Source organism: Apodemus sylvaticus, chromosome 5 (genome assembly GCF_947179515.1).
Source record: "Apodemus sylvaticus chromosome 5, mApoSyl1.1, whole genome shotgun sequence".
Taxonomy (NCBI): domain Eukaryota; kingdom Metazoa; phylum Chordata; class Mammalia; order Rodentia; family Muridae; genus Apodemus; species Apodemus sylvaticus.
Genome location: NC_067476.1, coordinates 84,927,146 through 84,942,132, shown reverse-complemented (window position 1 = coordinate 84,942,132; position 14,987 = coordinate 84,927,146). Strand labels below are relative to the sequence as shown.

At 38.9% G+C, this 14,987-nt stretch overlaps 1 protein-coding gene across 1 annotated transcript in view; it reads left to right on the top strand.

Annotated features, from left to right (window-relative positions):
• The first annotated feature begins 103 nt into the window (after window positions 1-103).
• Pdhx (pyruvate dehydrogenase complex component X) overlaps window positions 104-14,987 on the top strand; it is a 49,096-nt gene continuing 34,212 nt past the window's right edge. Inside the window, exon 1 of the mRNA XM_052183097.1 lies at window positions 104-307. Coding sequence (XP_052039057.1) covers window positions 148-307 — 160 coding nt within the window. The 5' untranslated portion in view covers window positions 104-147. The remainder of the gene's footprint in view (window positions 308-14,987) is intronic.

The following is a 14,987-nucleotide window of genomic DNA, read 5'->3' as shown; positions in this document are numbered from 1 at the left end:
AGGCGGTGCTAAAAGGACTAGTCCTCCAGTCCTAAGGTGCGGAGTGTGCACTGTGGGCGGGGCCAGCCCATGCAAGGCGGGGCCTGGGCGGGCCTTGAGGCCGCCGTTCAAGTTGAATTGCGAGCTGTCCCAGAGAAGGCCGGGAAGATGGCGGCCTCCTGGAGGCTTCGCTGTAGCCAGCCGCTGGTGCGTTACCTTCTGGGCTTCAGCAGCCGTCGAAGCCTGGGACTGGTTCAGGGTGCTGCTGCGTGGCCTGTTGACCGTGGAGCAAGTTGGAGGTGGTTTCACGGTACTCAGCTGCTGCAGGGTGAGTGGCTTGTGCTCGCTCAACTTCTCTCTTTAGCTGAGCAATGGGCCTGAGTCAGGGGCTTTCTTAATTGGAGACACGCGTTTGTGAGGGTAAGTACGGAGTCTCCCTGTTCCTTTCAACCTCCCCCAGATACCGGTCTGCTGACTTAGCCAATGGCTTGCGGCAAAGAACAGTCTTCAGACTGGGGAGAGCTCGGCTCTGTCCTTGGCCTGCCTCCAGGGCTACTTGGCTTCTCTGTGACCTTGCTTTAGAATTTGAGTAATTTCGATGTCACCTAGGAAGGGTCTGTTTTAAATCCCCTTATTTTAGGCCTTTATGAATCACATGTCAAATTCCTTTAATTTTACCATTCATCTCTAATGTAATAAAGCTGCCCATACATTCAAAGCCACTGTTATCCATACTTATTCATTCAAAGGACCTGTCCTTTTTGGGAAACCTTAAATCTTACTGCACTTATTGGCGCTTATGCAACATACAAGACTTAATTTATAAAATACAGAATCATAGACATGGCTAGAATGTTTCAAGTAATACATGTAGCATGAGATTCATACAGCCTATTACATAAAATTGCCCTTAAGCAATGATACTGAACTCACAGATGTACCCACTGTCCTTCATTATTTAACATGCAGTATATAAAATGACAGACTTGGCATTATTCTTCCTTACATGTATGAATATGGTCTGTGGGTTAGGGTGGGGACAGAGAAGACCGTTTTAAAAACCATTAGACATTTAAGTAATCATTCTTACCATCCTCTGGTACATAGGCCTAGCCCACACTTTCTGAGCTGGCTGAAAACAAAAAAGTAAAATGGGTGTGCTGTGGTTTCTAAAGAGTGGCTAACAAGGACAACTTACCTGTCATTTTTGGAGTAATGTTTAATAAATACTCCCTGGATATTGTCTTTAACAATATAGTGTATAATATTCTCTCTGCCCCATCCTCATACTCATTTGTTAAAACTGAACTTTCCTACACTTAGCAGAAACTCTGACTCAGGAGTCTACACCTTATGCTCTTGTGAGTTTAACGGACCACATTTTTGAGACTCCCTGCCTCAAAATATCACAGAATGTGAAAGTTTAGGTTGGGAAAAATACCTGGGAAGGGTCCTATCCTTGCTTAAGAGATCTTTTTGAGAGTGTGAGTTCCCAAAATTCTGTACAAAAAGGAAAGAATGTGTATGCTTAGATACAAAAAATGGGTAGTCTCCAAGATTTTTCTTAGTCAGTTGCTTCTGCCTTTAGAAATTCACATGTGTAGGTTTCATGTGCTAATTCTTGGCATTTTACCTATTCCTTTGCCTCAGGATAAACACCTTGAACACCTTGTCTGTAAGCATCATCTGTAAGGAGGTTAGTAAAGAATCCCAAGGCAAACGGAGTAGTTTTATTTTCACTACCCACTATCCACTTAAAGTACAAATTCATTGTCTTAAAGCTTTTGAGGTCAGAAGTATGAAATGAATCTCACTAGGCTAAAGTCAAGGGGTGTCTAGCCCGACTTGTCTTCTTTGGAGGTTCTAGTAGGCAATCTGTTTCCTTGTTTTATTTTGTTTTTGTTAGGTTTTTTTTGTTTGTTTTTGTTTTTGTTTTGCCATCTAAAGGCTTCTCAGATTTGTGGGCTCTCAGATCCTGTCTACCCTCCAGCTCAGTAACAGTGAGTCTAGTATGGATGAATTTGTATCTCTTGCTGCTTCCTCCTACCTTCCTTCCATCAAGAGGATGAAGTCTTGTTGCTATGTTGGGCCCACCAGGATAATGGATTTTCCCCATCTCAAGATTAGTCGATAACACCCTTAATCCACATTCAGATTAATTCTCTCTTGTTCTGTGATATAACATATTTGTAGATTTTGGACATTGTGACAGAGACCTCCAGTAGGGACCTTAGGGTATGCGTGGAGCCCAAATTTTTCTACCAACTCTCACCAATAGGATTTTGTTAAGCTACTTGAATACACATTACTATTTTCGAAAACATGAACATATAGTTTTTTTTTTCATATTCTTGTATAAAGGAGTTTCTCCATGAGATGAGTAGAAATTGTACTTTAATAAAACTAAGCTGTTTTTTGGATAATCAGAGACTGTTTGAATTAGGTGCATTTAGTGAACCCATTTCTCTTTCACATACTTATGTAGGATTTAGAAATCTGTAAATTAGCAAGTACTCTTGTTTTCCATAAAGGGAATTTGTTGGCTGCTTTTGTGAGCTGTGGCATGAGCTGTGTGCTTAACACTTCTTAGAATTTATTTATTGACTTACTTCAGTATTATTGCTGGTTTTTTGTGTAAAACTACAAAAGTTCAGAAGAATGAAGCTTCCATCAGTATTGTAAGACTACTAATCTATGCTCTGTGTACTCATGCCTAACAAATCCCTTCTTTCAGTTTTTCAACTGAAATGTTTATTGAGAAAGCAGTGTTACTTGTCTCTTGCCTGATTTCGTAAAGGAACAAATGTTTATCAGGCAGTGGGCATGTGACAGCCTTCTTACAAAGTGTGATCTGGCCAGAACACATTCTCAGAATTCTGTCACATGGTCCATTCAGTTATAGCCATATTTAATATAGCCATATTTAATTCTGTACATGCAATCTTGACTTATTTGACATCTTTTATACAGTATTTATAGACTACTTGGGATTGATTAACAATGAAGACAGGTTTTCAGTGGTATATGCAGTGAGCCCTAGGAAGTAAGTCCACGATGAGGCAAGGAGTTTGTAGAGGAAGTAGTGGCAGTCCCTCAGGCTGATGGCACAGCAGAGACCTCAGAAGCCACATGTGTTAGTTACAGAATGGCACAGCATTGGAGTTCTGTTGTTATGTTTTTTAGAAAAGATAGGATTTGTATTACATTTTTTACTCTTACTTATTCTGTTGTTTGGGTAGGGATGGGATTGCCAGAGCATGTATTGGAGGTCAGAGGACAACTTGTGGGATTATGTTCTCTCCTTCCATCATTGGGTTCTAGGGAATGAACTCAGGCCACCATTCTTGGTGAAAACTCCTTTACCTGCTGAGCCATCTGGTTAGCCAGAGACTTGGATTTTACTAAGGTATTAAGAATTACCCCACCCATCAAGGTAAACTGTTGCTTGTGTTTTGCAATCACTTTTATTCCTTCTTTTTATACACTGTTAGAATTTGAATATGTTCTCCAAAAACTTACATGTTGGCAACTAAACACATAAATCCACTTGATAATAGTATGTGGGGTAGAGTAAAAGGTTAGAATTAGGTGAAACCAGAAGAGTAGTGCCCCCATGATAGATAGCATTAATGTCTTCTTAAAAAGAAGAAGTCACCTGTCTTATCCTCCTCCCTTGTCTCTCCCTTTTTCTCTCCTTTTTCTCTCTTCCACATGGTCAAGGCCATCTCTCATCTATCTTTTCTCTCTCTTTTCTTCTCTTTCTCCTTTTCTCATTCTACTCTTTTAATAATAAAACATAAAACTATGAAAAAAAAAGAGAAAGTCAAACCCAAATCCCCTTGTGTTGTATTGGGCAGAACTGATTTGTGAACCAGTTACTGAGTCAGTAAATAACTGAATTTACTTTGATTGAAAAGTCACCAACTTTGAGCTCTGTTGTGTTCATTAAAAACATACAAATGAGCCTTGGTGGGGGAGTATGTGCAAATGATTATGAATCAGAAAGGATTGGGTCAAAACAGTGTCTTCTGGGCCCAAGGGGATCACTGTACTCCTGAAGTCATAGGCCTAAAGTTGCCTATCTAGGATCTATACAAGGTCAAGCCAGTCAGCATTTCAACATTCCCTCAGTTACTATTGTCAGCTAATGGCTGTTAGGTGAGGAGAATCCTTTAGTGTTTAGTTCATGGTAGGCTGACCTCAATCCAGTGGATGGCCCCATACCTAGTTGTATATGGGCAGCACAAACTGGACTCCATGGGGTGAAAAATGTGCCTGAGATTGGGAATGGATAGACAGTGAGGGGTGGATTCCAAAGGGGTTAAGAGCGAGCAGTAGGAGGTGAATATATTGAAAATATGTTTTTATATGCAGATATAAAATTGTCAAAAATTTAATACAAAATACATTTTTAAAATGAGTCTTGGATAGCAAAAACAGTTGGGAATCAGGTTCAGAAGTAATATAATCATTGAGAGCTTCCTTTACAATGTGAAATCTTCTTAATAATTAACATGAATTAACTCATCTCTGTCCTTGGTATATGCTCTAGCAATAGTCATTTCAACCTGTCTGCCTGGCACCAAAACTCCTTATCATGCCTGGGTCATATACAGCAAAGTAGCTCTAGCATGCTGACATTTTAGTCACTGTGGTTTTCCTAAGTTAACACTTGTGCCTTTTCTTTGTATTGGGAGACATACAAACTACATTATGTAATAGTACTTTGATAACAGTCAACAATATTATCAAAGAGGTAACGATTATTTAACATATTTTTGGAAAAAGTATGCAGTTTTAGACCACAGGAGCAGTAGCAGATTTACTGAGCATAGTTTAGAAATGTTTATGTCTTGCTGTCCTGTGTTACTGGTCTTTAGCTACTTGGTGGATTCTTTTTTTCTTCTAATCTTCTCCATTCCTTTTCCACACTTTCAACCCCTTAACACTAGATAGAGAAAAAGAGGAGAGAAGAGATCTGTCAGCAGAATCAGGAATCAGGAATCTGAAAGGGTGTGGCATTAGTGTTAGAGTACTTCCTGCCAAGTAAGGGTGTCGAATTCCTTGGGGCAAGTGTGATCTTCACTGTAAAGATATCTCATCTTCATGTTTTTTTCTTCTTTGTGCAGCTTCTACTTATCAAATCGGGACCAATACCAGCCAACATCCAACCAACAACCCACCCTGCCTCTCAGGACCCTAGCATTTATGTATCCTCTGAAAAGTTTCCAGATTTCCAAATGTTACACAATTGCAGAAACTATCTGCAGCTGTTAAAATCACACTTCTGCTAAAGCATGAGGCAAATCATAGTCAGCTGCTGTTGCCTCAGACAGCCCAAAGCAGCTCTATATTGCATACCTGGAGTTAAAATGAAAACATATAATACTTCTATGTCTTTAAAGAAACCAAAACTCCAAAATTGTCACTATAGTCATAGATTTCTGATTTGCCTCCTTAGTGTTCCCTTGAGCCTTACCTGCTTTTGACAACAAACTGTGTAGACCTTTGACTCTGACACCCATATCTATTTCTTTTGCTAAAAGTAAGTGGGGTGATGATTTCTTTTTGCCCTTGTCGCAAGATTGCAGAATAAACTGGAATCCGTTTAAAATTTTACTGTTCATGATTTAATGCCAAGCAGCCCATCCCAGCCAGTGGAAGCTCTTCTGAAGCCTTTGGAGTATTCAGTGTGAGGAGACAGATACTACAGGATGAAACTCTGTAACTTCCCAGCAGCCTTCTTTAAAATGTGCACTGGCTACTTTGCATGTATGAAATAGTCAGCAAGCTGGTGGTGGAGACAGGGGGATGAAGGACAGGGAGTTTGAGGCCAGCCTGGAGTACATGGTAGAATTCTCAACACAAGGTCCTGGGTTCAGTTCCCTCTACCTAGCGATGGTGCTGGGGTATCAGCAGATCATTTAAAGGAAATGGGCTGTGTTAGTGACCTTGGGATAGAAAATATGTTTACTGTGACTGGTATCTGCTCCCCACTTTTCTGTAACTGCATAAGAACTTTCTTCCACTACAGAAACATTTCTAGGGGAGAGCTGACTGACATTGGCAAGCAAGCACCCAAGGCAGTCTTGTGGGGAATTTACTGGCCCTGGTTTTGTGAGGGGCACATACCTTTGAAAATGGACACTAAGCTAACCCCCCAGCACCCCCCACAGCTTTTTCAGAAAAACAGTGCATATTTGCAAAATCTTGTATTTCAAAGGGATTTGGATCCCACCCACAACTTACCTATAAATACCATCCACCCTGTTTCCAGGAACACCTTGGCTATTTGAGTATTTGTGTTGCTTTGCAAACCTAGCAAATATATCTGAGATCAGAAAAGATGCATTCTAATATAGAAATTTTAATTATAAATAAACAGCTAAGTGATCCATGTACATAAGTGACCACAGTATGCCCAGCAATTGGAAATCTTGACTTAGGGTGGGTTAAGGTCACTCATGCATTTAGGATCATGAAAAAAAATAAACATTTTGCCTCTGCTTTCTTTTGCTCAGACTCTTTCCTCGAGGGGAAGAGCTTTTCCTCATCATTTAAATGCCTTTTCCCCAAGTCTTTCCATATAATTAAGAGAATCCAAATGGGAAACAGTAGATTCTAAAAGGTAACTAGAGGAGAATTTAATACTGATAGTTTTGTGAATTCAGGGTGCCATTTAGAACAAGGTGCTGTCCCTACTACCTAGAGCAGTGGTTGTTAACCTGTGGATAGAGACCCCTTTAGAGACCACTGGAAAACACAGATATTTACATTATGATTCATGACAGTAGCAAAATTACAATTATGAAGTAGCAATTGCAGTAATTTTATGGTTGGGGTTTGCCACAACATGAGGAACTCTATTAAAGGGTCACAGCACTGACCTAAAGATATCTGAGATGCTGTGTCCTACAGTAAAGGATGCAGCCACCCCCTGGTGACCCTGCAGGAAGCAGGGAGCTGGGGATGAACTACCCTGACTTCACTCTTCTCTCTCTTCTGTGTCCTGACTGTACTGTCCATAGGCTGAGCTCAACTGAAGGCCAAGTGCAAGGAAACCAGTAGATGGAACCCACTCAGTGTAGTGTGGAGAGAGACAGCGAAGACAGCCCCACACCACTGACCCCTTCCCTTTAACTGTTACACGTTATTTCTTCCATCATTTTAATACTTGAACTAGTAACCACTGTATGACATAAAAGTTTCCATGCGAAAGAGTAGAGTAATTCAAATACAATGTCTACACTCAGAGAAGTCAAGTGTAGCCCCTGATGATTGTATCTGTAGAACAGTAAGGTAGACAAGGTTTACTCTGCAGCCCAGGCTGACCTTGAACTGAAGATGTCTGTTGGATAGTCAGTCAAGACTTAATGTTTGTGTTAATTAAGCACATCTGTCTTCTATGAAAATACTAATCCTCTGTCAGAGAGACAGCTAGCAATTCTTCCCATCCTCTGGCTTCCTCGGCACCTGATGACTCTTCAGGTTTTAGTTTTCTGAGTTCCCATTTGTCAATTGTTGGCCTTAAATCCTGGGTAGATGGACTCCTGTCAGGATGCCCTTCTGTATTCCTGTATCAGTAGGGCACTACCTATGTTTTCTTTGAGCAGTTTTAGTGTTTCGGGTTTTACAGTTGACCCATTTGGAGTTAGTTTGGGTCTGAGTTCCTAAGGACACCCGGTTTCCCAGCACCATGTTTTGAGGATGCTTTCTTTTCTCTAGCTTATGTTTTTGGTATCTTTGTTAGATATTAAATGTCTGGAGTTACATGTGGCTCTGAAATACATAGTTCTTTTTGTTCAGGATTATTTTTGTCTATCTGGGGTCTTTTGTGGTTCCATATGAATTTTAGGATAGTTTTTCTTTTTTTTCTTGTCTTTTTGTTCTTTTTTCTTTTTCTTTCTTTTTTTTTTTTTGGTTTTTTTGTTTGTTTGTTTGTTTTTTGTTTTTTTCCCCAAGACAGGGTTTCTCTGTGTAGCCCTGGCTGTAGATCAGGCTGGCCTTGAACTCAGAAATCTGCCTGCCTCTGCCTCCCAAGTGCTGGGATTAAAGGCATGTCCACCACCGCTCTAGTTTTTCTATAACTGAAAAATGAGATGGAGACTTGATTGTCATATTGGATCTGTAAATAGCTTGTGGTAAAATGGTAATTTTTCCAATATTAGTTCTGTGAGTCTATGAGTGGACTGTCTTTTCATTTTCTAGTGTTTTTATCTTTTTTTTTTTTTTTTTTTTTTTTTTTTTTTTTTTTTTTAGTGGTTTAAAGTTTTCATTGTAGAGGTCCTTATTTACTTGGTTAGGTTTATTTCTATTTTATTTTCTTTGGGCTGTTGTGACTGGGAATGTGTCAGTGATTCTTTTTCTCTGTTTGTTGGTAGTGTATAGCAAAATTATGGATTTATGCAAGGATTCTGTATCCTGCCACATTGCTGGATTTATCATGTTTTAGAAGTTTTCTGGTAGAAGTTTGGGGATCTCTAATGTATAGTATCATGTCCTCTGCAGATGGGATGGTTTGACTCCTTCTTTCCCTATTTCTATTTCTTTCATTTCCTTCTTTTGCCTTATTGTCCTGGGTCCTACTTCAAGTATATTATTTATAAGAAGTGGGGAAGAGTGACATCCCTGTCTCACTCATGACTTAAGTAGAATTGCTTCAGAGTCTTCCATTTATGAAGATGTGGCTATGGGTTTCTCATATATAGCTTTTATTATTTTGAGATATATTCCCTCTAGTCTTAAATTCTCTCAATAATTTTATTATGAAGGTATGATTTATGATACCATTTATTATGATTTTGTCAAAGGATTTGTCTGTGTCTATTAAGTCCATTTATGTGGTTTATTACATTCATTGACTTGCATATATCGAGACATTCCAGCATTTCAGGGATAAAGCCAACTTGAGTATAGTGAATGGTCTTTATAAATGTGTGTCTGCTTTCTTTTGTAGGTATATTATCAAAGATTTTTGAATCTCTTTTTATCAGGGATATTGGTTTAGAGTTTTCTTTTTGTTGCTGTGTCTCTACCAGGCTTTGATATTAGAACAACCTGACTTTACAGGAGTTTGAGTGTGCTTTTTCTGTTGCTGTCTTTTCAAATAGTTAAGAAGAACTGGATGCAGATCTTTGAGTGGTTGGTAGAATTCTGCTGTGAATTCATCTGACCCTGACTTACTTATCATCAACATCATCATTTCAATCTCATTTGAATTTTGGTGGTTTGGCTGAGTCCAGAAATTTATCAATTTCTTTAAGGTTTTCCAATTTGCTGGAGTACAGATTTTTAAAGTATTCCCTTAGAATATTCTGAAAATATTCCCATCTAAAATATATATAATCTCTTTGAGGTCGAAATTCTGATTTTGCCTAGGCATAGGCTGGCAGAACAGACCACTCCATGGGCATTTGTCAAACTCCAGATTTGGCTTTTAGCTGTGGTAACATTGAAGGTAAAACATTTGTCAGTGATTTTAATGAGAGATACAGTTAGCCTAGAGATGAAATAGAGCAGATACAGGAGTTAATGTAGCTTAGCTAAGTGATTATGGCTGGAGGAGGAGAGTTGAGGCTGGGAAGGTGAAAGACACCTGTGACTCCATCTCTCATTCCTCCAGGGAGGAATTGTGATGTTCTAGAATACTACAGAGTATTTCAGTGCATGTAGGCAACTATGTGGATACCCTGGAATCCATTTTCTAAATGCCTATCAAAAATATGCTGCCTGTCAATAATAAATAGTTGGACTAATAACTTAGTCCTGTCCAGAGCCCATCGTAATGGCGTTGTATGCATCAGCTCATTTCTTTATGAAAATTGCATCATGGTTGTACAGAAGAGGAAGCTCAAATACAGAATAATAAAGCGACTTACAGATAGTGGAACTGTAATTTGACCAGGTAGTTTAGTGCTACACTCTAGTCTTGATGCTTTTAAATATTAAGTATTCTATTAATATGTATATACTTGTTAAATAAGAAAATATTTCATTTAGTACAGTAATGAAAACAAGGGTTTTCAGCTTCCCTCTTTCATTAGCCAATCCTCTTGATTGCATTTTAGACTTTGTGTGTGGATGATTTCTGGTCACCAGAGTTCTTGTCTTTCAGTGCTTGGTGTATTTATTTTGTATACTCATTTATTTCATAGACACTGCTTTTACTAAATGTATACTGTGTACCTCACAGGATTGTGATCCATCCCATATTTTAAAAGCTTATTACCCTTGGTTTTCATTTCCTGCAGGAATTGCTGTCTTGCACAACGTTTTTACTCCACAAATATACTATCAGGAACATCAACTAATGACCTCAATTTTTCATTTTTGTACATCCTGAGACAAGTAGGCTGAATCTAGATTCTAAGATTCCTCTAGAGAGACGAGTCCTGTATGCTGTGGAATGGGATAGGGTTGGTTGTTACCTGGCCCCCCTGCCTGAGGCACCACAGCAGCACATCCCTTCACCACAGTCTTCCAATTAAGATGCAGCTCTGTAGAGTCTTTTTAGTCTATTTTTGGGCAACTTTTATTTTTCTACTTCCAAAGTTGTGTACCATTGTTCTCCACTTTCTGATTGGTTTCTGTTTTCAAAATGAAAAATCGAGGACATTTCCCCCTCAGTGTTAGATAAGTTTGGTGGCAGTGAGTGAAATGATGTAAATTTATTCCAAAACTTACTTGAGTTGAATAGCTTTTGTCAATTTAGGTGTGTTGTTTTACTCTTTGCTTATATGCAAACAGTAGGTAGCGACTGGATATCATGTATTGTCTTTGGAATGTTGATCTCTCAGTAATTCTACTACCACCACAGCAAAACAGCGCGGTGCAAAAACAACTGCTAAGCAGTCCTTTATTTTAAAGAGACCCTGAAATCGCTTCTATTCACTGCTGCAGTCCTATGCTCTGTGGCCTGCGCTGGGTTTAAGCGACCTGCTGTTAGTTTGGCTGTATTCCATCCAGCCTGCAGATGGCAGGCTTGCTTTATTTGTGTAGCAATTTTAAAGATGCAGTTTATCAGCGAGTTTCTTCTGCTTTGGAGCTGAGAGTACTGGGCAGTTTTCTTTTGTCCTTGCCTGCTCATTTCATGGTTTCTGTGTGCTTAGGTTACAGTCCAGTGACTGGGGCAGAGTGTGCCCCGTGGCTGTGCTGTCTGTCCTTCGTTACGGTCCTTATTGTAACGCACTTGGATCTACTTCACACTAATGCCACGAAGCAATTTGTTCTGCATTTGTATTTTTTAAGAGTTTGTTTATATTAATTTCTCTGCTGTTCCAGTGACCTTTTTGAATGCCGGTATATGTTATGAACTTAAATCTGCAATATAATTGATTTTGCTGAAATATGAGTTTTGTTGCCAGGATAAAAATATAGGTTAGAGAAAATAAATTAGAATCAGATTATTGTGCCACATTTAAAATTAAAGTCAGAATTTTGCTGTAGGAAAAAATTGACAGAATAAATTTAGAAGAACTGTAGAAATTACTTGAATTCAGTGATAAATTGTTCATACAGCTAATATTGTATATTAAGCAACAACATTCCAATGTTATTTATTGTGTTGTTCTTATGAGACAGACAGAATAGTTGTAACGGTTTGTGAGACGTTTACTCTTAAAAGTTAATGTTTCAAAATAAAATACTAAAAACACAACACCGAACTCGTCTTAATATTTTTAATGTTTTATATTTTCTGTATATTGGCTCACTTGCCAACCAGTTTGAAGAAATCTAACTGCTTTATAAAACTGAACAAGCAAGTGAAACACTACAAAAGGTTAAATTCTAGCAAAATATCAAATATGGTTAGGTATTATTTTATGTGAACTTGTATAAGCAGTTGAGCACATTTCCTCTGCTCTCACTCACACTTAGGAAGTGGGTATTAGTAGAAAGTAGTTGGTGCACATCCCAGCCTTCTTCCTGGGCAGGAGTGTGGAATGTATGGCTCGCTGGCATCAGGAGGGGGCTGTGTTAATAAGTTAGTGCTCATGGTTTGAAATGGCATTTCTAGCAGGAAGTCTGTGGAGGGATTAGAATATATGTCTGGCACATCTTACTCTCCGTAATAAGGCAGCACGGTCAGTCAGGAGACAGCACTGAATAATGGCAGTGTCCACATATCTTTGTTTGGGGTTTGCCACCTTCATGGAGAGTAAGGATAGTGATCTACTGAAGGGTTTTACATTTTATTGTCATCATTCAGGGAAGCAATTCCAATTCACCCGTAAGGGGTGACTGTGTGAAGAGTGGTTACGATTTGTTTTACATTTAAAATAAAAATTTTGTAGGTCTTGATGTTATACTCTGGAAAATAATACTTAATAAATGCAGACATTTCATAATATAGTCTTTTATGTCAGGAGTAATGGAAATGTGACGGTCTCTTGATGGAGAGATTTATCACAGGAGATTAATAATATGAGTTGTACAATGGCATCTGAACCAAATGTAAAAATACAGGAGAGTCTCTTTAGAGAGAACTGATTTAATATATGTCACAAATCGAGACCTGATTGTGGGAGCACTGTGTCCTTTTATTTCACCTCTCTGAAGTGAAATTTTATTTAACAGATTAATATATGTATGATCATGACATATTCTTTCCCATAATGCCAGGCTTCAGTTTTTTAATAAGAGCAGCATATTGAGACTTTTTAAAAAGCTATGCTTTTAGATTGAGGCTTGCTTCTTACCTGTTTAGGAGTAAGAGTTTGCTGCCTTCTTATATTTCCAAGCACATTTGTCTCTATGAGTTTAAAAAACATAAATGTTGAGAGCTGAGCTTAATAAACATTCCTTAGCAGGTGTCTTCATTTGTTTAGTAAGTCATGAAAAACAGTAATCAGCTCCATCATAATCAGAGATTTAAAAACTCATTTTATTTAAAATGTGTTTTATGTATTAACTTTTGAACACTTGCTGAAAAATTTTCATAACCACAAGTGTCCAATCACTGCAGTTTGGAGTTATATCGTGTGTATGTGTGTTTGCTCTAAGCAGACTCCCCTACGTACACTTGACTGAAGACTCTGATGGTCTCTCAGAGAAAACAGGGTATTGAGGTGGTACATAGACCTTTGCATCATTTCTACCAATCCAGAATCCTAATTCGTTTAGTACACAAACATTTGACTAAGAAAAAGAATTTTAGAGCTGTTTTGTAGTTGTAATTTATCTCAACTAGAGTTCGGTTTGGGATTAAATGAAATTATTGGCAATAGTTAATGAATACCAGAGTAGACACAAGCTGAAGCCTGTGCTCTCCAGTCTGTTTGCTAATAACAGGAGTTAGGAGACCCATTGAATCTATTTTCCTCCTCATTTTTAAAGTTAAAATTGTTTATTTTGTATGTATAGAAGTTCTAACTGCATGTATGTCTGTGTACTACATTTATGCTTGGACCTTAGAGGCCAGAAGAGCTCCTCAAATATTCTGGAACTAGAGTTACATATTGTTATAAGATGTCTCGTGAGTGTGGGACTCAAACCCAGGTCCTCTGGAAGAGCAGCAAGTGCTCTTAAGCACTAAACTAGCTCCCCAGCACGTATCTACATCTGTTCTCTTGAGATAGCTTCAGATTAGCTCCTCTCTAGAGCATTTGACATACTTACCATCATGTGTAAAAGTGCTTTCTTAATGCTGCAGTTCTATACGCCCAAGGTAAAGGTGTATTAGGTGTTTTGTTAGACTTATAAACTATGCTCATGGGAAGTTGATATGTCTGGTTTGCTGTGGTTAACCCCTAGGTTACCAGTAACCAATGGTTAAATGATGAGTTGCATTTAACGGACATTAAGGGTCACAAAGACACAAAGTACCATAGCATAGTAGAGGCTAGCCTTAAGTTAGGCAGGAAGTCTGAACTACAGTCTTTGATTGAAAATGTGTCTTACAAATACAGAGTTAGATGCTCTCAGCCAACCATTGCACTGAATGTGGGGTCCCCAATGGAGGAGTTAGAGAAAGGACTGATGGAGCTGAAGGGGCTTGCAACCTCATAGGAAGATCAACAATATCAACCACCCAGACCCCCCAGAGCTCCCAGGGACTAAGTCATCAACCAAGGAGTACACATGGCTCCAGCTGCATATGTAGCAGAGGATGGCCTTGTCAGGCATCAATGGGAGAAGAGGTCCTTGATCCTATGAAGGTTTGATAGATGCCCCAGTGTAGGGGAATTCGAGGGCGGGGAGGCAGGAGTGGGTGAGTGGGTGGAGGAACACCCTCATAGAGGCAGGGGGAGGGGGGATGCGATAGGGTGTTTCTGGGAGGAGGGGAAACTGGGTAAAGGTATAATACTTGAAATGTAAATAAATTAAGATAGATAGATAGATAGATAGATAGATAGATAGATAGATAGAGATAATAGATAGATAGATAGATAGATAGATAGATAGATAGATAGATAGATAGATAGAAAGAAAATGTGAATGCTGATAAGACATGTAGTTTAGACTCTCATTGATGAGCCATTATGAGTGGTCATTCTACTTTTCTAGCTTTTTAAGACTGATAGCAACTGAAAGTCAGGTGAATAGAAGGTAGAGTCTAAACACTGATGGCTTGATTTGAACAGGGAATGCCTTAATATCCATCCATGGACGTCTGTGGTTGGACTTCTCAGTCCAGCCCTGTTTTTATTTATTAGACTTCAGGCATTTTGGCTGCAGGTAGGAGTTTGTGTGCGAATTGTTGTCTCAAGCCTCATGAGCCTCAGTGACTGGAACAGAAAGAAATGGGCCTGTGAACCTGCCTTTGGAATGAAATTGATTAGCACTGAGACCATGGAAGACACACATGAGACCTGAGAAGATACACATTTTCCATTAATAAAAAGTTATTTTTTAACAAATGGAGCCATTGCATAAGTGGTATTCCTGGTCTTTCAGAGAGAAGTGAAGAGCAGACAGAAGTTTTCCTGTGACTGTTGTATACTTGAAAGGACTGAAAATGCCTTTACCATGAAGCCATAGGCATTTCCCATTGGAAACTACAGTAAAAT